The sequence below is a fragment of the Amblyomma americanum genome, chromosome 1 (assembly GCF_052857255.1).
Source record: "Amblyomma americanum isolate KBUSLIRL-KWMA chromosome 1, ASM5285725v1, whole genome shotgun sequence".
Lineage (NCBI taxonomy): Eukaryota > Metazoa > Arthropoda > Arachnida > Ixodida > Ixodidae > Amblyomma > Amblyomma americanum.
The window spans coordinates 315,468,749-315,490,736 of NC_135497.1; the positions used below are offsets into that span (position 1 = coordinate 315,468,749).

Consider the following 21,988-nt stretch of genomic DNA (forward strand, 5'->3'; position numbering starts at 1 on the left):
TTAGTCTTGCGCGCGGGCTTCCACCACATTCCATCAATATGTATACACCAACACGGCTGCCACTGGGGCTTGGGTGAAAGCTCCTGGTGAAGCTCCTGGTTACTATATGCCGCTACCTGGAGTGCCTGCGCAGTTGGCAATGGCTCGCTTTTTCTCATTAATGCGTAAACATTGCATGACATTTTTTGCGGTTTCGTGTCATTACGATCTTGTCATCACGAAAACGTTTGAACGAATTGAGTTATAAGAAAAACAATGTTTGCATTAGATTCAGCATCAAAAAATTTCGCAGGGGGAAATCATGAGATGCATATGGGGTAATTTATTAGAACCCAAAATGTCCCGAATGCGGGCGGGGCCAGAGCAGAAGTGGCGCAAAATTTGAAAACACCAAGTGGGCGGAGCTAAAGCGTGCCGCCAAATCTGAAAAAACCGGAAGTGTAGACGGAGCGAAGCGTGGTGCCGTATTTGAAAACAAAGCATGGCGCCAAGTTATTAAACTCAAAATGGGCAATAATGGAACTTAATTTAAGCAAAGAGGGGCGAGGAGGCGTCACTGCTTACGCATTCCTCCAATGCGGGTGCCACAGTAATCTCACAATTTTTTTTAACTGTGTTATAATTTGGTCTCACAATTCGCCGTTTTCAGTTCTTCACTTTTAACCTTATGTCACCTCTCTGCTTTTGAGCCGCCAATCGTCCAACCACTCTTTGGTAACTTCAAATGCCCTCTGCTTTCAGCAGAAATGCACTGGCAGGTGATGCTGGTGGCGCCAGTGGGCGCGACTGAAGCGTGTCTCTGTTGTGCGCGGCGCAGGTGAAGGTGTGGGAGATCGATCAGATCCTGGCCTCGCTGCAAGCGCTCTTCCCGGGCGTGGAGCACAAGCTGGCCTTCGTGGTGGTGACCAAGAGCATCTCGACGCGCTTCTTCGTGTCGGGTCGTGAGCACGTGACCAACCCGCCGCCGGGCACCGTGGTCGACAGCGAGGTGACGCGCCCCGAGCGCTACGACTTCTTCCTGGTGTCGCAGAGCGTGCGCCAGGGGACCGTGGCCCCGACCCACTACAATGTCATCTATGACACGACGGGCCTCAAGCCGGACCACATGCAGCGCCTGGCCTACAAGCTGACTCACCTGTACTTTAACTGGCCGGGCACCATCCGCGTGCCGGCCCCGTGCCAGTACGCCCACAAGCTGGCCTTCCTCGCCGGCCAGTCGCTGCACGCGGAGCACAACCCGCGCCTCTCCTCTACACTCTTTTACCTCTAAGCTGCTGGTGTTCGGGGTTTGTCAACTTTGGCTGGTGTGAGGAGGCTTCAGGCCTTCTTGATGGATGCTCGATTTGTTTCGCGTTTTCTTTTTTGATATATTTTGTTTGTGCCCGTGGGCTGTTATTCTTGTTATTATTTTCAGCTCGACCTAAATACAGAAAGCCGCCTCGTCAACGAACTTTCCCAGCAACCATTATCAGTGATAGTGACCAGAGTTCATCAGCCGCAGAAGAATGCTGTTCTGAGAGCGCCGACAGTGATGTGAGCGAAGAGCATCAAGATGCAAGGGAGAGTGGAGCACGAACAGCAGATGTGTTTTCTATGTCCGCCACTGACGTCGTGAAACAAGTACAGGACCTTCAGAATAAGAACTCGATTTTGAGGGAACGATGCAACCTGACTAAAAAAAAGCTGGAAAGAAAAATTAGAACTACAAAACGCCTTCAGAAAGAGATGTCTACTTTGACCTCAAATCTCAGCTTCCTGAATGAAGATCAAAAAGTCGCCCTGCAGAAGCACAACAGAAAGGGCTGTTCATGGATCCCAGCGACAGTAAAGAAGGCTTTGCAGCTGAAGTTTGCTTGTGGCTCTACAGGATACGATGTTCTGCTTGAGCAAGGCAATCCGCTGCCGTCAAGGAGAACACACTGCAGAAGGCTACAGCATGTTCCATTTCAGCCAGGCGTGCTCACTGAAATATTTGAAATAATTAAGACCAAGGTATCCATGATGGCCGATAATGAAAAAGACTGCATATTGATCCTGGACGAAATGGAGATCAGAAAAGGGCTAGAGCTATATCGCAGTTCTGATGTTTTTCTTGGAACGAACGACGACTCTGCCAGAGTCTGATCAACCAGCTAATCATGCTCTTGTGTTCATGGTTGGAGGCATGAACAGCCGTTAGAAGCAAGTGATAGTTTATCATTTTACAGGTGCTTACGTTTCTCTTGGTACGTTGAGATATTTTGTGTTTCATCTCATACGACTCTGCTCGGAGATCTCTCTTCGCGTACTCTGTGTGACCTGTGACATGGGTGCCTCCAACCGAGCCATGTCGAGGTCTTTAAGCCTGTCGAACTCACGTAACTCGGTGACTGTGTGCAGTGTTCCCCACCCTTGTGATGCAAGAGAGCTTTACTTTATGCCCGAGCTTGCTCATGTACTTAAGAATATTAGAGGACATCTTGTGAGGAAGGATGTCATGCATCTTAGTGAAAAGATTCTCTCAAGATTTAATTTGCCGAGCACTGAAATTTTGATAGGGCATGTTGAGAATTTGAGCATCAGCACGACGAACAGCTCAAGGTTGCTTCAAACCTCGGTGAAATTCATTTTTCAGATGGTCAGTTCACAAAAATGAAGGTCGGAATCGCTGTGCAGCTATACAGAGAAGCACCTGCAAGAATTAGGTACCTTGTAGATCAAGGAGCGTTACCATCGGAAGCTGAAACCACTGCTTGGTTTTTGAACTTTTATGCAAGTGGTACACGATAATGACAGCTCGCCATCCGTTGGTCGCCTTAAGCATGACTGAAAAAAAGTATGAGCGAGCAGTTTCAATTTTGAACCTTGCGTCAGAAGTCTCGGAACTCAGCATTGGCGTGCGAAAAATCTGGAAGCCCTGCCAGTCAGGCGTAGTCATGTCGACAGACGTGCTGAAGCTACACCTTTACCTCCTGAAAGACTGCGGGTACAAATTTGTCCTGACTGGCAGGCTTGTCCAAGACTGCTTGGAGAATTTATTTTCCGTAATCCGAATGCGGGCGCCTGTGCCCAGCTCGTATGATCTAAAAAATGCCCTTAAAATTGTGTCAGTGAGCCAGTTTCTTAAAGTTCCAAAAAATCTGGTTACGAAATTGACGACAGTGAATATCTAGTTGATTTTCTCTCTCCAGAAATACAGCATGCGAGGCAGTGCGAATCTGACGAAAATGAGGAAGTCATTGATGTCGATCTGCACCCAGTGTCTTCTATCGAGGGCGACATACTTTCTCATTTAGCAGGATTCTTAGTTAGGCCAACTTTATCTACTGTGGAACACTGATTGGTCTGCATGCGCATGCTGACCGCGGAAGAGCCCGGAGAACAGCACAAACTCGTTCAGCTGAAAGAGTTTGTACAAGGTGGGAAAAATTTAACTTACGCAAGCCAAGAAGTTCTGAAAATTGTTGAGCAGTGCGAAGGACATTTAATTTTTTTTCTGAAACAAGGGATATTAGTCGTGTCAAAAAGCCAATGAAGACAGTAAGACAAATGATTATCAGTAGTGTGGCCCTCCCACAAGTTTCGTGCACACAGCACTCAGAAATTTTCCAGAAACTTGTTGACCGTTTTGTGTCCCTTGGGCTTCGTATTTTCGCACGATGGCTGAACACACTTAACTTCCTGATCGATCCTATGGAAGCAAAACAATAGCAGGCGCAGGCCTTCAGTGAATACAAGCTGCCTTTTGTTTCAGAACGCAGAGCGGAATGTGTACATTCAATATCATGTATATTGTAAATAAATGGATTACTCTTTGCTGTTCTGATATTTACGTGCTGTGTTTCACTCAGCAACACCGACTCCTATGGTCAGTGCATTTGATGTCCGCCGTATTCCGATGGCGAAAAGTGCGGAGGCTTGTAGTAGCGACACACAAAATACATCTTTTAATTTTGTTTTGTTGAAGTGTACAGGCTGGTCATTACGAGCTGGCATTGCCTTGAACCTTCCCAAAACTGAAGTCAAAATTTCACGGCGAATAAGCAGTGGTTATGGCTATCACGCTCTTCTGCAAAGTGAATCATACAAACGCACAAGTTAATTGTAGACTACTAAAAAAAACCACGCAGTAGCAGATTCAACAAAGGTGACCGTTTCACACATTTCTTGAAAGCAAGACAAATTATAAAATGTGTGTCAATTTTGTGCTGCCGTTAAACAGTGAGACTCCTACACAGTTCACTGGTCTGTTTCAACAAGACCCCAAACACGAGGTGAGCAGTGTATGTCAAAATCTTCTGACAGTTGTTATGCTTTCATATATTTATCTCTTATATACTGCCACTGCTTTGTCGCAGTAGCAACAGAGGAGCAAGTTAATGCCCAAACATCCTCGAAACTGTCGTTGAAAGGAAAGCTTGATATTCTCATTAGAACTGCCCGAGTGGCAGTGTTTGGCGATTATGAAACTCCAGCTCTAAATAAGCAATTCTGACTGTTGGAAAAGCAATCGAGATGTAGAGTACCCGGGTGTACAGATAGCGCTGGAAATGTTACAACCGCTGTGAGAATGTAACGGATGTTCGCAAGGCGCCGAATTTCTCAGCAGATGAGCTGCGAAACATGACATATTTTTGCTCAACTAACTCCGATTCACTCTTTGAAACATCTCTGGTACCACCCTTTCTTGTTAGAACAGCAGGTTTGAGGATTTTCATGCGGTAGTGGCAGTTTTGTCTTCCGAACGGCCCGCCGCCGCATTGCGCTCTATGCAGCCGAACGGGAGAGTGTGACCCAACATGTTGCCGTCGAGGGCAGTGTCCTCACCCTGCAGAAGCGGAGGCAAGCGGGCATCGAGGCTCCGCTGGGGTAGAGGGAGAGGAGGTGTCGCCTTGCGGAGGGTGTGCGTGCGTGCGTGCATGTGTGTGTGTGTGTGTGTGCGCGCGTGCGTGTGTGTGTGTGTGTGTGTTTTGGGACAACCACGGGAAAGCGGAGGTTTTGTCTTCTATACTTTGTTTTTAGCGTCCTCGCTCCTAGGTATTGCGTATCTTGCCGGAGGACGCATCTCAGGCGCGACCCCTGGCGCGGTGCTGTTTGGGTCATTCTTAACGGTTTTGAAGCGAAAGCTTAACTGGGCTAGCTGCGGCGCGTTTCGCGTACGCCTGAGTTTGACCTTCAGCCGAGCCACAGGTGTTCCGCCGTGCGCCGTTTCCACCGCCGGGCGCGGTTCAAGTGTCCACCAATATATGTGAAACAGTTACTGCGCTATTTCCTTTCCTCAAAACCAATCTTCAATTTTTTTCGAAAGCAAAGCAAAGGCGCATAACTGGCCCCCTGGGACAGTGGACACCTCAGTCGCACTTTAACCTATGCGGCGGTAGTGACAGGTGTGCGCTGCATGCGTTGGCATTCGCAATGTAGAAGCAGAAACGCAGCACTGAAGCTATAGACCCGGCTTCGAACCAGACCACGGCAGCCGCGTTTCGATGGAGCCGAAGCGCTAAGGCGCCCGTGTGCTGTGCGAAGTCAGTGCACGTTAAATATCCCTAGGTGGTCGACATTATTGAAGGACCATCTATGATATGGGAGAGGTGACGCTAAGCACGCCCACAGAACGCGGCGCATCGGCGAGCGCCGACGTGCAATGTGCAGCGCGAGAGTGTGTTCGTTAGGTGTGACGGGGTGCGGTGACAGCCTAGTGCACTCGTGCAGTGGCCAGCAAAGCTGATCTGTTCGCGCCGCCGCGAGTTCGAAACCCAGTCGCGACAAATTTTGTTATTTCTGCAGGCATATGTGAAGCTTTAGACAGACATCGCCTTTTCCAGGATTGTGAGTTTAGTGCTTCCGCGTGCAGTGGCCCGCAATAATTAACAATGGAGCGAAACGGCTGCTGTGGATGCTCCCGCGGGAGACGAAACACGAAACGCCCTGCCCAATGAATTTTCCGCAAGAATCGCGCGCCAGAAAACGCACAACCGAGTAGGTGACAGCGTGGTGATTGGATTGCCTGTGTGGGCCATTCGGATAGTTACTGGAACTTAACACAGCACACCGCTTTAACCGATCACGAGTAGGCAGAGCTGCCCAGCCAAGTTTCGGAATTAAGTCGCATAGATGGTATGGGAGAGGAGTCGACGCTGAGCGCGCCTATTGAACGCGGCGCATCGGCGAGCCCCGATCTGCCGACAGAACAGGCAACAATTGCGAGCCCATAATGGCCACCACACGGTCTGCGACGATGTTCGCCGCAGGTGCTACTGCGCTTACATACCTGAAGAATACAACTGACGAAGCATAGAAAGAGGTAGGGCCGCTCTGTATAAAGTCCATGATGAACAGGGGCCGCGGGATACAAAAATATTGCTAGTGGTTTAGCTCTGGTTAACTCTGGCCGAAAACGAAAAGCGGCATCTCTATGGAGGAAAAACGCTAAGGCGCCCGTGTGCTGTGCGATGTCAGTGCACGTTAAAGATCCCCAGGCGGTCGAAATTATTCCGGAGCCCTCCACTACGGCACCTCTTCTTCCTTTCTTCTTTCACTCCCTCCTTTATCCCTTCCCTTACGGCGCTGTTCAGGTGTCCAAAGATATATGAGACAGATACTGCGCCATTTCCTTTCCCCCAAAACCAATTATTATTATATTATCTCTATGGCTATGTTTAAGGTCGAGCGACTGGCGGTTTCCATAGATAGCCATACTGACACACAGTGGTAGGCATTTTTTTTATTTGGTTAAACACCTTCCTTTCTTCGAAACAACATAAACTTCGCGACCATAACAGCTACCGCAAGGGTAGAAGCAGTAACTGCAACTAGACCTGCAGTGGTCTTGGGCACGACCTTTAGAGCAAACGTTCGAGATGCTTTGGGGGCAGTGCTTAACGTGCTGTTAACCCCCTGTGAGGCTGCACTCGCAACCCCGCTGCTAGATGCAGCGGCTACACCGGCAACGTTAGCGTTGCTTAGCGCGGTGGTGGTGGTGGTGGTGAAAACATTTATTACGGATGAATAGGAGGTATGTTTGGATCAGCCCGTAAGGGACCGATCGCGGTGCTTGTTACGTTGGTGGTCTCCACGGCAGGCGTCGCATCGATCACACCTAGCGTTCCGCTGAACGCATCAAAGTGCATCGACGTTTTAGTAGTAGTAGTAGTAAGTGGTTTGATTAAAATAATAATAATATTAAAGAAGGAAATATTTTTGCTAGCCCCGGCATCTGCCATCGATACTGAAGCACCTGAGCTGGGGCAGCGGAAATAAAGGATAGCACGCAGAATGGGGAAATGAAATGAAAGAGGTGAAGCTGACGGGAAGAGAGGATAGGGGGAGAGGTAATATACGCAAACTATTTACACAATAAGAAATGCGTACAGGTTGTGCGCGGGCATTTTATGCAGAACCTACTTTCACGCTGCCGCCGCGGTCTGGTTCGAACCCGGGCACTACTGATCCGGAGTACTCGCATTCGAACCCGACCGCGGCAGCAGCGTTTCGATGGAGGCGAAACGCAAAGGCGCCCGTGTGCTGTGCGATGTCAGTGCATACTGCGACTGGGGAGCGCTACAATCAAGACAGGGGGACAACACCACATAAGAACACTACGAGACACGAGCGCTCTCCCCAGTCGCAGTATATACAACAAACTAGCCCCCTACAAACCGTTACTGATGTCAATGCTGGTTAAAGATCCACAGGTGGTCGAAAATATTCCGGAGCCCTCCACTACGGCACCTCTTTCTTCCTCCCGACTTTCACTCCCTCTTTTATCTCTTCTTTTACGGCGCGGGAATGAAAGACGAAAGGAAGAAAATACCGTTCAACCGATTCACCTACTGCCATAATGCGAGCACACCGAATTCAAACATTGCAGGTAAGACGTAAAATTCTCAGATTAAAATTTCTCTTCCTTCTCAAACATAACAAGTTGTCAATGTGCCCGGATCCCTGCGTCAAGCCATTTTCCGCTCCACGACCAACAAGACATCGCCACTCTGATTCACTAACTCCATTCACCGCCAGAACTAACCTATTTAAATACTCATTCTTCCCTCGCACCGTAACTGAATGGAATGCTTTACCCTTAACAGCACTACGTGACATAGACTCCTGTTGCAAATGGGTTGCAAGCCCCAAGGGTAGCGTTGGCCTGGCGGCCTGGGGCACAGCTGGAAACATCCGAAGGTCCTGGCAAAGGATGAGTCGACTGGCAACATTTCCTCACTGTGCTTTTCTTTAGACTACCTGTATAGCCTCTCCAGAAGGCAGATGACTCAGGCACTTACAGAGTATTTGTTCCCTGTACCGTTGTATCGGCAACCTTTTCTGGAGTTCCTTGATGCCAGTGTTTTGAAACGTGTTAGGCGAATGTGCATTTCTTCTGCCGCGAAAATTCTTTTTTAAGCTGCACACGTCAACGCTGCCTGTGAAGGCATGGCTTCATGCTATAAAGATGCTTGCGCCATAGACGGTTAATTGCCGCCTGTGCAATACACCTGAGACAATTGACCATTGTTTTATTCTGTGCATTGATGCTATCTTCTTCTGGGACATTTTACCACAAACAATTAAGAAGGACATTGACATCACACCCTATAGTATCCGTTTTTTGCCTGTGGAGAAAAAGTGTTATGCCATATGATCTATTTATGTTGCTGGGACTATTTAGTCTCTGGAAAAGCCGCATCATGGACCGCCACGCCGAATCACCACGGTCGTCGAAATCTTTGTTTCGTGAACAATGCGCGTTGGTGCGGGGTGTATATGCTGCCCTACAAGAGCCGCCTATAGCTGGCTCCCCTATCTGGATGCGTGTGTGCCTCCCAGACTTTTGATGTTTTAGAAGGAGGGGTCATGCAGGGGTAAGGTGGCCTGGTGTTTTGTGGAGTAAGCTTTCTTCAACTTTTGAAGCGAAAAGCTTCACTAGGCTCGTCAACACCGGGCTTCGCATGAGCCCCACTACAGATTTGCCACAGCTGCGCATGAGCGAAACCAAGTGACGTCACGCGGAGCGCAGGTGGTCGCTGCTGCCGCAGCCGTCATCGGCGCCGCGCGCTGCCTCCGTCGTCTGACCTTTCGCCATGGAAGGAGGAGAAGGCCCAGAAGTGGTAGCGTGGGAGTTGGCTCAAAAGCAGCGAAGATATGAAAAGTGCAAGGCTAGACAAGCGGCTGAAACGCAAGAATCACGAGAGGCACACCTTGCTAAACGGCGGCAAAAGGACACTGAATTGCGCCGTTCGGCTGCGTCAATTGAGAGTGGCCAGGCGAGCGAAGACTGTACTTCGAGAGATGTCGAGTGGCTTCGAAGAAAGAATGAAAAGGCCAGAGCTAAACGAGCGACTGAAACACCCGAGCAATGAGAGGTGCGTCTCGCTAAACAACGATGACAAGACGCTCAAAAGCAGCTCTTAGCCGAGTCTGCTACCAGTGTTAGCAGCCAACAGAGTAAAGACGACGACGCTATGGAAGAAGAGGTAAAGACTTGCCGCTACACAGACTACATGTTGAAACTCTGTGAAAGTGCCAGCGCGACCAAGGTCTTTACGACAGACTTTGTGGACAACCCATTCGGCCATGTGTGTGACGTTTGTGAAAGACTATGGCATTTGCGGGACCTTAGACCGGTAAGTGATGCCACGCGGCAGACATTGAGCTTAGCATCTGTTCAGTTGAGTGAAACCGTGGCTAGGGTGTGTGCCTCATGTAGGGCGTATTTCTCTGATCACCGGGCCATCTTTATAGCTATACAGAAAGTGCAAGACATTGTGTCCATTGAAGAAGAAATAGAGATTTTAATAGCCTTGTATAACAATTGTACAAGCTTTGTATACCTAAGACAACACGTCTTGGAAAAGCTAGAAAGGTATACCCAAATTGTAACCCTATGTATGAAACCTTAAGCTAAAGGACGAGCATCGCCACGAATATTTTCGCTTTGAGATATCTACGCTTAGCACCTTAGCTAAGCCTCAGCCACACTTTTTCTTTTTGGCACAATTTCCATGCAATAAAGAAAAAAAAAGCCATCGTGATGGAGTGGTAGCATCTCCGCCTCAAGCGCCAAAGGGCCTGGTTCGATTCCCCGCTTCGACACGGGGCTTTTTTTATTCACCTTTGTGATGTCACTACTCCTCGCGCATGCGCAGCATGGCTCTCCAGGATGTACGCGAAACTGGTCAGCCTCAGCCAGTATAGCTTACGGTACAAAAGAATTCACTGTTGTTTATACACGCCCCATGACAGAGATAGGCAATTTGACAGTATCGATGGCAGATGCCGGGGCTAACAAAAATCTTTTCCTTCCTTTTTATTATTTTAATAAAAACCACTTACTACTACTACATGTGGCAAAGGTGCCAGAAGGCACCCAGAATAACGGACTGAACCAGGCAGCGCCTCTCAAGCACAGGCAGGTGAAACATCTGTGCTGTGCGTACACGAGCTATAATGTCCTGTACTACCGAATACCATTTAAGAGAATTGCTTCCAAAAAATATGCAGTACAAAGGACATGTTCACTTAGTTGTCAAGATTTGACTAGTTTCAATGGATATCACAATACATTTACTATATTCGTACCAATGTGCACTATGGCCGAGGCATACATATAACATGGATTTTCATCATTCGGCAGCACCGTTGATAAAGCCTGCTGGTTTTCACTCTGGACACTTCAGGCTTTCCTTGTAAACACACTTTGGGAGGCGGGTTATGATGCGTAAGTTCTCCCTGACTCAATCTGTTTGTTCACGTGTAATGAATGAAAAAGTCAAGTGGCATCGAGTTGCTCAAGCTGCCTGTATCTTTTAACTGATAATTTTAATGATTGCATTTCTAAAGTGTAAAAGGAACACATAGCAGCGTGCAAGCAAGTAGTTTCTTCTGCTGCGGGTGTATCGTAAAGGATAAAAGACAGTTAGTAACGAGAAAAACTAAGGCGTAGTAACAGACACACAATCGGTGGACACTTCAATTGCACTTTGAGGGAATGGTTTAAACAGGAAGTGGAGGCTGGCGATGGTGAAAAAAAAAATTGGCTGGCAGTTTAAAAAATTTTACAACGAAATATTGTGCGAAAAAGGTATTTTGCACTTTGACACCACCCGCCGCGGTGGCTCAGTGGTTAGGACGCTCGGCTACTGATCCGGAGTTCCCGAGTTCGAACCCGACCGCGGCGGCTGCGTTTTTATGGGGGCAAAACGCTAAGGCACCCGTGTGCTGTGCGATGTCAGTGCAAAAATCCCCAGGTGGTCGAACTTATTCCGGAGCCCTCCACTACGGCACCTTTCTTCCTTTCTTCTTTCACTCCCTCCTTTATCCTTTCACTTACGGCCTGTTCAGGTGTCAAAGTCCAATGATATATGAGGCAGATACTGCGCCATTTCCTTTCCCCAAAAACCAATTATTATTATTATTAACTTGGTCGGGCAGCGCTGCCTACTTCTGATCGGTTGGTGCGGTGTGTTACGTTTGCGTACCTGTCCGAGTAACCTATTCCCGGAATCTAATAGCCACGATAATGCCACTTGCGTGGCAGCGCGTCTTATAGAGCACGGTTCATGCGGGATTCCGTGGGTAGGGCCTTTTGTGTTTCATCTCCCCCGGCCCTTCCCCAGCAGCCATTTTGCTCACGTCTTAATTGTTGCGGCTCTTTTTAGTTTATGTCCCAGTCGATGCGCCGCGGTCGCTGGTGGCTTTCGACGCCACGCTGTGTGGCCAGTACTCTGTCGGCCTCGAAGGAAGCTGAGTTTCTTGTTAGAGGAGCTCCTTTTATTGGGTGAAGAGGATGTCTCCGACAATGGTCATGCCCGTTCATTTCAGTTAACAATGATCGTCTTGTTTTGTTTTTAGGCCAAACTGGTGCTAAGGGCTTTTTTTTCATGCCAAAGCAGTGCCGCTTCGCTCTTCTGTCAAGTAGATATGCTACCCCATACCTTTTACATTGCCCACCAGCAATTTCTGTTAGTTACTCAAAGTTGCTTAGGCTCGCCTTAAGTGCTTATTGAATGCCAATGTGTCCGGTAATATATGGACATATATTTTTTCCTAAACCGTCATAACAATGGATCGCAGTAATAATTTAAGACTGTTTTTCTAGGATGGCCACCGTGTTATAATGAAAATTGGTTGCTGTGACGTGTATAGATTGGATTATGGATTATGCGCGTTTAACGTCCCATAGCGACTCAGGCTATGAAGGACACCGTAGAAGGGCTCCGGAAATTTCGACCAACTGGAGTTCTTTAACGTGCACTGACATCGCAGAGTACACGGGCCTCTAGAATTTCGTTTCTATCTAAATTCGACTGCCACGGCCGGGATCAAACCCACGCCTTTCGGGTCAGCAGACGAGCGCCATAACCACTGAGCCACCGCGGCGGCATTCGGCTCCTTTCTGCTGTAGCTCTGCCCTCGACGCCAGTGTGCTTTTCTGACAACCGGCAAGTAATGTTCGTGCTTCCTCTTCGTGACCCAGGAAAAAATCGACTGCAGCGTCTTGATTTGCGTGTGCTGCGCGACTCGCGTTGTGCACGACCCTGGCACGTGCTTTGCGCACTTCGTACTGCACCCACGACACGTGGCACGCGCTGGAAGTGCTCTGGCACCTGTATTGCTCAGTGGAGGGCCACGCCTTGCCCGATCACATAGCAGGCAGGACCGCGAACGTCCAGCGTGCAGACTGTTGTACCCCCTCATGCGCGCGTAGTATGGCAACTGCAGAGGTAGTACCAATGCCTCATTGGTGCTTTAACCTCTCTTGCAATGGCGTGGCATCGTCAGCAAGCCCGTGAGCGCACCCCGAGGTGTTACACTTTGCAAGATGCCGCTATATTCAAAGGTCGTGGTCACACAGCCACTGTCACGCAGTGCCGCCGCAGTTTGGAGATCGCACCTAATTCCTCGCGTATTTCGAGGCTGTGGCATCATCAGACGCCACTGTATATGTTGGCACTGTCGCAAGTTGTCCCTGAGGTGCACGACGCGCTACATGCACTTCCGACTAGCAACAAGGTGAAAGCTGTATTGAATTCGATGAAACGGAGAATCGGCTCCTGGTTTTGGCGGGCTACTGGTTTCAGTATATCTGGCGTTCTGGGATATCATGGGTTCGCCTTTAAGCCCTTTTTTACGCCGACGAATCCAAAGTTTGATTTCACTGCCAGTTTAGGCCGATTCACATGACCTATCATTGGCCCACTGATTAGGCAATTAAGCGGATTAGGCAACCGTGGGCATGCCTAATCCGCTTATCGCCAGGCGCGAGTGTGAGTCTCGGAGAGCGGTAGTGGAATTTCACGTGACGCCTGCTCCGCTGGCGAACAGTCTTCGTGTGAATCGGCCTTTTCCAGGCTTGCAGAATTGTCGTTCCCCACAAACGCGACCCGGGGCTCCTCGGGTGGAAAAGTGGAGGCCAGTCACACTTCCGATTGTCACTGGCACTTGAGGGTTGTGATGGCCCCCCTAATCTGTAACCATCCGCATTGTCCCGGGCAGAGAGGTTCCTATGTTATCATACGTAACTCGAGTCATTTCCGACTCAACCCAGGGGCGCTTGGCAAGCGGTCTCCTTGAACAAGGAAAAAGCATTTTGTCGCTTCCAGCATGGCTACCACTTTAGCGGGCTTCAGGTCTTGGGGTTTACAGCTGAATTCAGTCAGCTTATTGGCAAGACATATGAGAGCATTAACAGCACTCTGACTATTGACGATTGGATGAAGTTCCCTTCCCCATCACTTCACCCGTCAGGTTAAAACCTGTGCCCTCTAACCCCTATATTTCGCACTTAGCGTACAGCATTACCTGCATGCCGCGGGTAGACATCCTGGTACACACGACCCTCCGCTCCCAGGTAGAGCAGTATATTAATGGTAAAGGCTTTTGCAGACATTACTCTTTATTTGAGAAATGAGGACAATCCCTCAACTCCAGCAAAAGCCAGTATTTGATAATCTGCCATGCTGAAACATGTCTAAAAAGCCTGGTGGGTATTGTGCATAATACGAACATTTCATTCTTGGTATCAGGGTTTACGCGGAGTACCGAATTCGGTTGCTAACTGCGCACTTGCCAACATGCGCAGCAGCATTGTGATCGCCAGTATCTTTGATTTGCCTTTGCTGGAGCGGTGTGGAATCTCTTTCACTCCCTCCTTTGTCCCTTCCCTTACAGCGCGGTTCAGGTGTCCGCCGATATGCGAGACAGATACTGCGCCATTCCCTTTCCCCTAAAACAAATTTTCCCTTACGGGCACGCGAAGCTGGAGCCAAAGTGGTGTGTTGCTTCCGCCGAGGGGCCTTAAAGGTCCAAACGCTCGGCATCGGCTCGTGCCCACTGAGATATGTGAGGAGCGTCATTTCTTTGACCTCTCGATACATTCAAGGTCAAATTTGCTACCCCGCTGACGGCTTGAAAAGCAGGTGTAGTCAAGCTTTTCGCTTCAAGACCTTAATCTCCCTGGCTATGTTTGTGCTCGAGCGCCTGGCGGTTTCCATAGATAGCCCCATACTGACACACAGTAGTAGGTGTAATTTTTATTTCATAAACATCTTGCTTTCTTCGAAACGACAGAAACTTCGCGACCATAACAGCTACCGCAAGGGTAGAAGCAGTAACTGCAACTAGACCTGCAGTGGTCTTGGGCACGACCTTTAGAGCAAACGTTCGAAGTGCTTTGGGGACAGTGTTTAACATGGTGTTAACCCCCTGTGAGGCTGCACTCGCAACCCCGCTGCTAGATGCAGCGGCTGCACCGGCAACGTTAGCGTTGCTTAGCGCGGTGCTCGTCACGTTTGTGGTCTCCACGGCAGGCGTCTCATCGATAACACCTAGCGTTCCGCTGTACGCATCAAAGTGCATTGACGTTTTATGGAGAGCCCACTTTCATGCTGCCGCCGCGGCCGGGTCCGAACCGACTACTGATCCGGAGTACCCGCATTCGAGCCCGATCGCGGCGGCAACGTTTCGATGGAGGCGTAACGCAGAACGATTGCAATGCACATTAAAGATCCCCAGGTGGTCGAAATTATTCCCGAGCGCTCCACTATCCACTACCGCACCTCTTTCTTCCTTCCTTCTTTCACTCCCTCCTTTATCCCTCCCCTTACAGCATGCAAAGATGTGAGACACATACTGCACCATTTCCTTTCCTCAAAACCAATTTTTAATTTGCACACGCCCTTTCTTGAACCTATGATTTTAGTAAAAAAAAGTGCACAAATTACATTAGGAATCGTGTAACAATTCCTAATCCCGCAGGGCACAAAATATAACATTTATCTTTGCTGCTCATGCATTTACTTTTGCATTTGCTCATTCTGCTGTGCTCCCAGGCTGGAGAAAAAAAAAATTAAACACACACACACATTAATATTGGTTTGGATTATAGTTTATGGGGGCTTAACGTCCCAAAGCGACTCAGGTTATGAGAGACGCCGTAGTGAAGGGCTCCGGAAATTTCGGTCACCTGGGGTTCTTTATCGTGCACCGACATCGCACAGCACACGGGCCTCTACAATTTCGCCTCCATCGAAATTCGACTGCCACGGCCGGGATCGAACCTGCATCTTTCGGGCCAGCAGCCGAGCACCATAACCACTCAGCCACCGCGGCAGCTCACATTCATATTCAGTCGATCATACTGCAGGAATTTAGATTTATTTTTCTTTCTGGTCACTTTACTTATATTCCCCTAACTGCATGTCTTCTCCAAGGCTACTTTCCTGCAGAAAAAAGGTAAAGAACTTCAATAAATAATGGCAAAAATCATCAGATGGCTGAAATGAGTTAAAAATGCACACAGTAAGGTAAAATTTTACAACATGGATTAACACATCAGCAAAGTTACTGAAAATATAGCACAATGTGCATGTGGGGATTTGAGAGTGTCTGAGGATGTTCTAAATTCGATATTTAAAAGAGCTTACACTACATGTGCAAATGACAATAAAAAAGTTCTCACTGAGTTGGCCTACCTGATAAGAGAAAAAAAGGCGCCAAAAGTATGAGACAAAAAACTGGGTTATAAAAACCACAGTGCTCTGCCTACAAGCCTTTGAATTGTTACTTGAAAATTTCTACAACTATGCTGCATTCAAGACAATTTCAGTGTTTTTATGCTGTGCACTTATGCCCCCCAACGCACACTTCCTGGTTGAACCAAATGATAAAGTGAATAAAACTTGCTTGTCAAAAAAAAAAAGAAGCACTGTTTGAAATAAAGCACCCAAAAAATGCTGTAAAATACTAAGAACAAGTCCAGAACTGGGAAAAACCTCCTGGCCATTTCTTTCACATAGCTGGAAGACTTATTCCTTGAAATAAGACGCAATTCTAGAAGAAACAGAAGAATATAAACCAGCCTAACATTGCAGTTGAGTCATTCCATGCCAAATGTCCCAGATATTGCTCTCTACCAACTCCGACTTGATATAAAAATTCCCGGAAACTTCTTGCAGTGTGCGTAATCTAAGCCTAAATTTTTTTTCCGAAAAAAATTCATTCACAAGGTGAGCTGTTTGAACGTTTCGGAAAGGTGTGAAACCAGACAACGCTCAATAACTGATAAAAGATCGATATTTTTAGAAAGCTCTCCACAAAATTTTTAATGACATTTGCACAGGTTCTTGCTTGAATATGATTTAGATCATGCATTTGTGTATGGTATAAATATTTTTTTACAATTTGAATCATGTAAAAATTACTATACTATTTTGACATTTAAATAAAATAGCAGCTTCCTTTCGAAAATTAGGAAATAGCTATCTTGCTTCGCTAGACGTCTATTACCTGCAAAATGTTACAGCTGATGAAACTGAATATGTCGAAGTAAAATGCAATACTGAAGTTGCAGCAAAGTGCATTTTGAACCATGGGGTGGTCCAAGCGAAAATACAAACAATGGTGGGTTTAGTAGAACAGATTATTGCTTTTCATTTCTGAAGTTTTAATCAAGGTGATTTTTATAAGTGAGAAAATAATTTTTGAAGTTGATCTCTTGCGGTGCAAGTTGTGCAGTCTCTTCGTGCCTATTCATTGCAGAGCACAGCACCATGAATATTGAAGCCAGGCGAAATGTACAGTTCTCATTCCTAAGTGAGGTTTTCATTGCAGGCAGGCATCAGAAGATTGTGAAGTCGAACAGATATTCTTGGGAAAAGATTTTCTTAGCGCTGTCGAGGCAGCTCATGCACCAGTGAGATTGTTGTTCAGCGTGCTCATGCCGTGCTCAGTCACTGCTGCCAGAGCCATGACAGACGTGTAGAGGGCACTAAGAGGAGGTGACAAGGTGCGCTGGTGCCACAGTATGCTCGATCACTTGAGAGCGAGGTACCTCCATGCGAGTGGGCCATGCTCACCACCAGAGTGTCTTACATGACTTGAAAAAAATGGAGGGATTCGCTCCATCATGTGCACTCCGAGGCGTGTGCTGTTTGCATAAAAAACTGGTGTTGCGGCTGTCATGCCCTCTCATCATTCCTTCCTTGTAGTCTACGTGAGACAGCACATTGAATACCCTCGTTTTTCTGCTCCTCGCTGCCTGTCGCCAAAGCGGGTCCATTCGAACTTCAAAGGTGGAAACGATCTCTCTTAATGCATACCACCCGCTGAATGTCACGCGGTATCTGCTTTAGCTCCATCCCTAAAGATAAACGGCTGTGAGTGAGGGCAAACTATAGTGATCATTTTGCCATAAATGTCGTGTCACGCCAGGCGCCGCACTCTAGAGTAAAGAAGTGTTAAGAGATGATGCAACTTGCGGCATGAGAGCTCAACTTCAAAAATTTTTTTTTTCTCCCTATAAAAAAAAATCGTATGCTTAAAATTTCAGAAATGAAAGACAATACAGTTGAGCCTCGTTACAACAAAATGGTTGATAAAGAAGTAATTGATACAACGAAAGAACGACGGTTCCCCTTGGAAGCTCAGTCAACATGGCCTATAGCAAAACTACGGCTATAACAAAGTAAGCACCGGGCCCTTTCAACTTTGTTACAATGAGGTTCAACTAATAAGTTCTACTGAACCTGTCATCATTGTATTTTTACTTGGACCACCTCATGGTGAAATAAACAGGTGTTTATAGTTCAAAACTCACTTTTCTGCAGCTTCAGTATATTATTTTACTTCGACATGCTCAGTTTCGTCCCCTGTAACATTTTTTAGTACGTATTAAACATCTAGGGAAGCAAAATGGCTATTTTCTAATTTTTGACAGGAAGTTGATTTTTTTTTTAAATGGCAGAAATAGTATAAGTTCTACATTTTATTTAAATTCTAGAAAAATATTTATACAGTACAAATACATGACCTGAATCATATTGCCACATTGCTGACATTCTGCCGGCGCCACCTGGTGGCCGAACCTGTCTCCCAGCGTGTGGCCGAACGTCTTCTGTCCCTCGAATGTGCGCGGTTGTTCGGCAAGCCTCGCCCCAGTAAATGGTTGTGCTTCCCGCGCCCTGCTACGTTTATCGGTGACATTTGGTGGAGGTGCTGGGTGTCATCGACGTCCTGGTCTGGGGAGTTTCGGCGTCCTGCGTCAACCGTGGTCGTCGGCCGTGAGTTCTTGGCCTGTGTCGCCCGGCCGTGCCCCAGCCTTTCAGACCCGAACCGACCTTGCCGTTGTTAGAATATGTGTAAATGCCATTAAAATTTGTGAAATGTTCTCTAAAATTTTTGTTTATTTTTATAAATTATTGAACGCCACCAGGTTTTACATCTTTTCGAAGTGTTCAAACTGAGCTCACCTCTCGAATAAATTTTTTCCGGCAAAAAATTTTAGGCTTAGATTATACACATAGCAATAAGTTTTCATTAATTTTTTTAACAAATCGGTGATGGCCAGTGCAACGTCTGGGACATGTGGCATGAAAATGACCCAGTTATGCTTTGTTGTTCTTCCTGCTGCTGCTGTGCTTAGGACAAATGATGTTTGTTGATGTGCACTAACGGCACTGAAAGCAGAGCATGTAAGTAATAACAAAAGCCAATTTTGCCAAAATATTTCCTTCATAAACTGATTTTAACTCGTGTCTGTGGTCTTCAGACTGCCCACAGCATTTCCGTGACAGTTTACTTCAGAATGTGCCAAACATAACACTTTCAAATCCCTTTTCATTGCTTTCATTTCATGCATAGTCACTGCCTTCAACCCTTCACCATTTGCGATAAATAAAGATACAATGTTTGCTATTAGCAGTTTAGCTGTGCAGTGCCATTTGTATTGGTTAGGAATTTGCGCAACTGACTTTTTGTGCACAAATAGCATGTCAGTACATGAAGGAGGTTCTTTTTTAGGTGTTTAATGACAGAAAATGATTAATCCCATCACTACACAGAACAAACAATAGTTATTCTGGCACAAGGTTCCAATTCTTACAAAATCTCATGAAATGCAACAACAGTAGCTTAACTGCCATAGCTTCTATAAGATTTTTTACAAAGGCCAGTGAAATGCCTCTTTTGAGCATGCCTACCTGCAAACATGCTCACTAACACAGAAGTAGACATGTTCATGAAAAAAGCATTTTGAAATATTAACAGGTTCCCATGCTTTTTCAAAGCACTGACAAGCAATCCTAATAACTTGAACAGCGAATGCATTAGCTTCCAAATGGAAGTAGACAAAACTCCAAAAAGTGGGCATGTCGTAAAGAAAGTTTTCAAAAACGACAAGTCTATCCACTTATTAAAGGGACCAACAGGCAACTTCTTATTAAAGACCTCAATTCTTTGCCACAACAAAAAACAAGTTGTCCAAAGTGCCTGATCCTGCTACAATTGCATTAAAAATGCCATGTAATAACATCAGGAACTTTTCAATCAGTGCATCCAGATGCTGGAAACAATGATCAATGAGCATGGTGGCAGTCGCATACTGGCAAAAGTGACAAGATGAGAACAAACGCAGCTTCAGTTGAAACACCACAACCTCTTACAGAACAAAGAATTTGCTACCTTTGAGCATACCTTCAATATTGTCGCATCCCTTCTACACCGATACATACACATGCCTGTACGGATTGTTGTGCATGCATTCATCCACCTAAACTGACGCATGCTTCCATGTTACAAATGCTGTACTGTTCTGAAATTCCACTCATAACGTGAAACCAACATTGCTTTAACACATCCACTGCCTTTAAACTGGAAGATGCACTTTTGAAAGCATAACACTAATAAAATTTAATTCACTTTCTGAAAGAAAAAAATGTGATGCAGTTACCAACCGCTAGTTTATGTGCACCAATATATCATCCAAGTGGCGGGACACATCGATGGCAACAAAGTTTCACAGCACAATGCTGCTTTATCTACTGTTATGCAATTTGCAATGCCAAATAAAGATTTTATTTCCTCATCAAAGAGCATCTACGTCACTTTATTCCACGATAGTCAAGGATTGAAATCTACATAGGCTGTAGGTAAAGCATGCCAACTTTTTTTTTTGGTACTAGCATTTAAAATGGCGACATAATCGACAATTAAACCTCAACCTAGTCCTCACAGCATCGGAAAAGTGCAGAGAAGCTCAATGTCAACGTTACGGACGGCAGGTTTTAAATTTCCACTGCTTTCGCGCACAGCTAGCCATGCATTGTCAGATGCCGCCAAACAATGCTCCGCAGTCGTTGCCTTCAATAGCATTGGTTTTTAAGGCGCAAGCCTTACTTTCCCCCACTAAACAAAAACCTGTATGTGTGTGCGTGTGTGAGTGAGTGATAACACTCAATGGCACCCCTAAAAGATGGCGTCCTCATAAAATTCCCACTGTTGTCAGCACCTGCCATACCAATGCAGTGGCACACTGCTTAACCGCTGCACCAAAGCACCACGAGTGGTATCAGGACTCCCAGAGATCTATGAATGTTAAGTAGAGAAAGACCAATTCTGCACACATGGGCACTAACTAATTAACTATTGCATCATACCCTTAAGGCAGATCAGCGCACAAATCAGAAAAGGTGCGGTGGTGTCACGGCGGCAACTACATAGAGTGTTACATCACGCCGTGCAGTGACTACATTCACAAAGTGAGCGAACTTGCACCTTCTCACAAGTAAGCAGTCTTCAAGGTCTCTACCGACTTTTTTTCCTTCAAAGCAAGCGTTTCTGGGTTGTAAATGTACCGGGAACGTAGATGACATCATGAGCCCCCACCTGGCACTGTGGAGAAGCCTGAACGCCGCAACAGTTTTAATTGGCAATTACGTCACCATTGCTAATGCTAGCACAAAAAGACTGCACACTTTACCGGCAAGTTCCATACATTCGACACCTTTAAGGCCATCAAATTCTAACCTCTTCAGTCGCCCTTTACACCAGTAATACTCACCGACGGGGCAGAAACATGGAGGCTAACAAAAAGGATTAAGCTTAAGTTAAGGACAACGCAGCGAGCCATGGAAAGAAAAATATTAGGTGTAACGTTAAGAGACCAGAAGCGAGCCGAGTGGGTGAGGGAACAAATGCGTGTTAATGACATCCTAGTCGAAATCAAGAGGAAGAAATGGGCTTGGACAGGGCATGTAATGCGAAAGAAAAATAACCGGTGGTCCTTAAGGGTAATAGAGTGGATTCCAAGAGAAGGCAAGCGTAGTCGGGGGCGGCAGATGGTTAGGTGCGTGGATGAGATTAGGAAGTCTGCAGGGATAGAGTGGGTGCAGCTGGCAAAGGACAGGGTTAATTGGAGAGACATGGGAGAGGCCTTTGCCCTGCAGTGGGTGTAGTCAGGCTGATGATGATGATCACACCTGGTGCTATCACTACAGGGCAAGACCATTCAATTCAGTTATAGCCTTATAAATTGTTTGGTCAGTTGTAAGCCCCTGTAACAAATGTTACGTAAACTTTCAAGGCATTTTTATACTCCAATGTTCTCAGCGCCTGGGCGAGCGGAGTCAGGTAAAAAAAAGTCAGGTAAAAAAAAAGTGACCGATCATTACGGTACTCCCCAATGTGAAATTTGAGCGTACCTTGATTCTGCAATATATTAAGGCAGAAAACTTGGATG

The 21,988-nt window shown here is 46.7% G+C and overlaps 2 protein-coding genes across 6 annotated transcripts in view; one reads left to right on the forward strand and one right to left on the reverse strand.

Moving 5' to 3' along the window:
- Positions 1-14,075, forward strand: part of LOC144115367 (piwi-like protein 1) — a 42,509-nt gene extending 28,434 nt beyond the window's left edge. For both annotated transcript variants that reach the window (XM_077649722.1, XM_077649723.1), the window contains one exon: positions 818-14,075. In XM_077649722.1, the coding sequence (XP_077505848.1) occupies positions 818-1,270 (453 nt within the window). In that variant the 3' untranslated portion in view covers positions 1,271-14,075. The remainder of the gene's footprint in view (positions 1-817) is intronic.
- The window catches only part of Coq4 (Coenzyme Q4), a 30,847-nt gene that overhangs the window by 1,621 nt on the left and 7,238 nt on the right, over positions 1-21,988 (reverse strand). The window contains exon 7 of one of the 4 annotated variants that reach the window (XM_077649728.1): positions 15,609-15,695. The exons of 1 other annotated variant lie outside the window; for it this stretch is intronic. In XM_077649728.1, the coding sequence (XP_077505854.1) occupies positions 15,688-15,695 (8 nt within the window). In that variant the 3' untranslated portion in view covers positions 15,609-15,687. Of the gene's footprint in view, positions 1-15,608; positions 15,696-18,213; positions 18,510-21,988 lie in introns of those variants that run through there. 2 more of the 4 variants (XM_077649729.1, XM_077649726.1) reach the window with 2 other exon arrangements.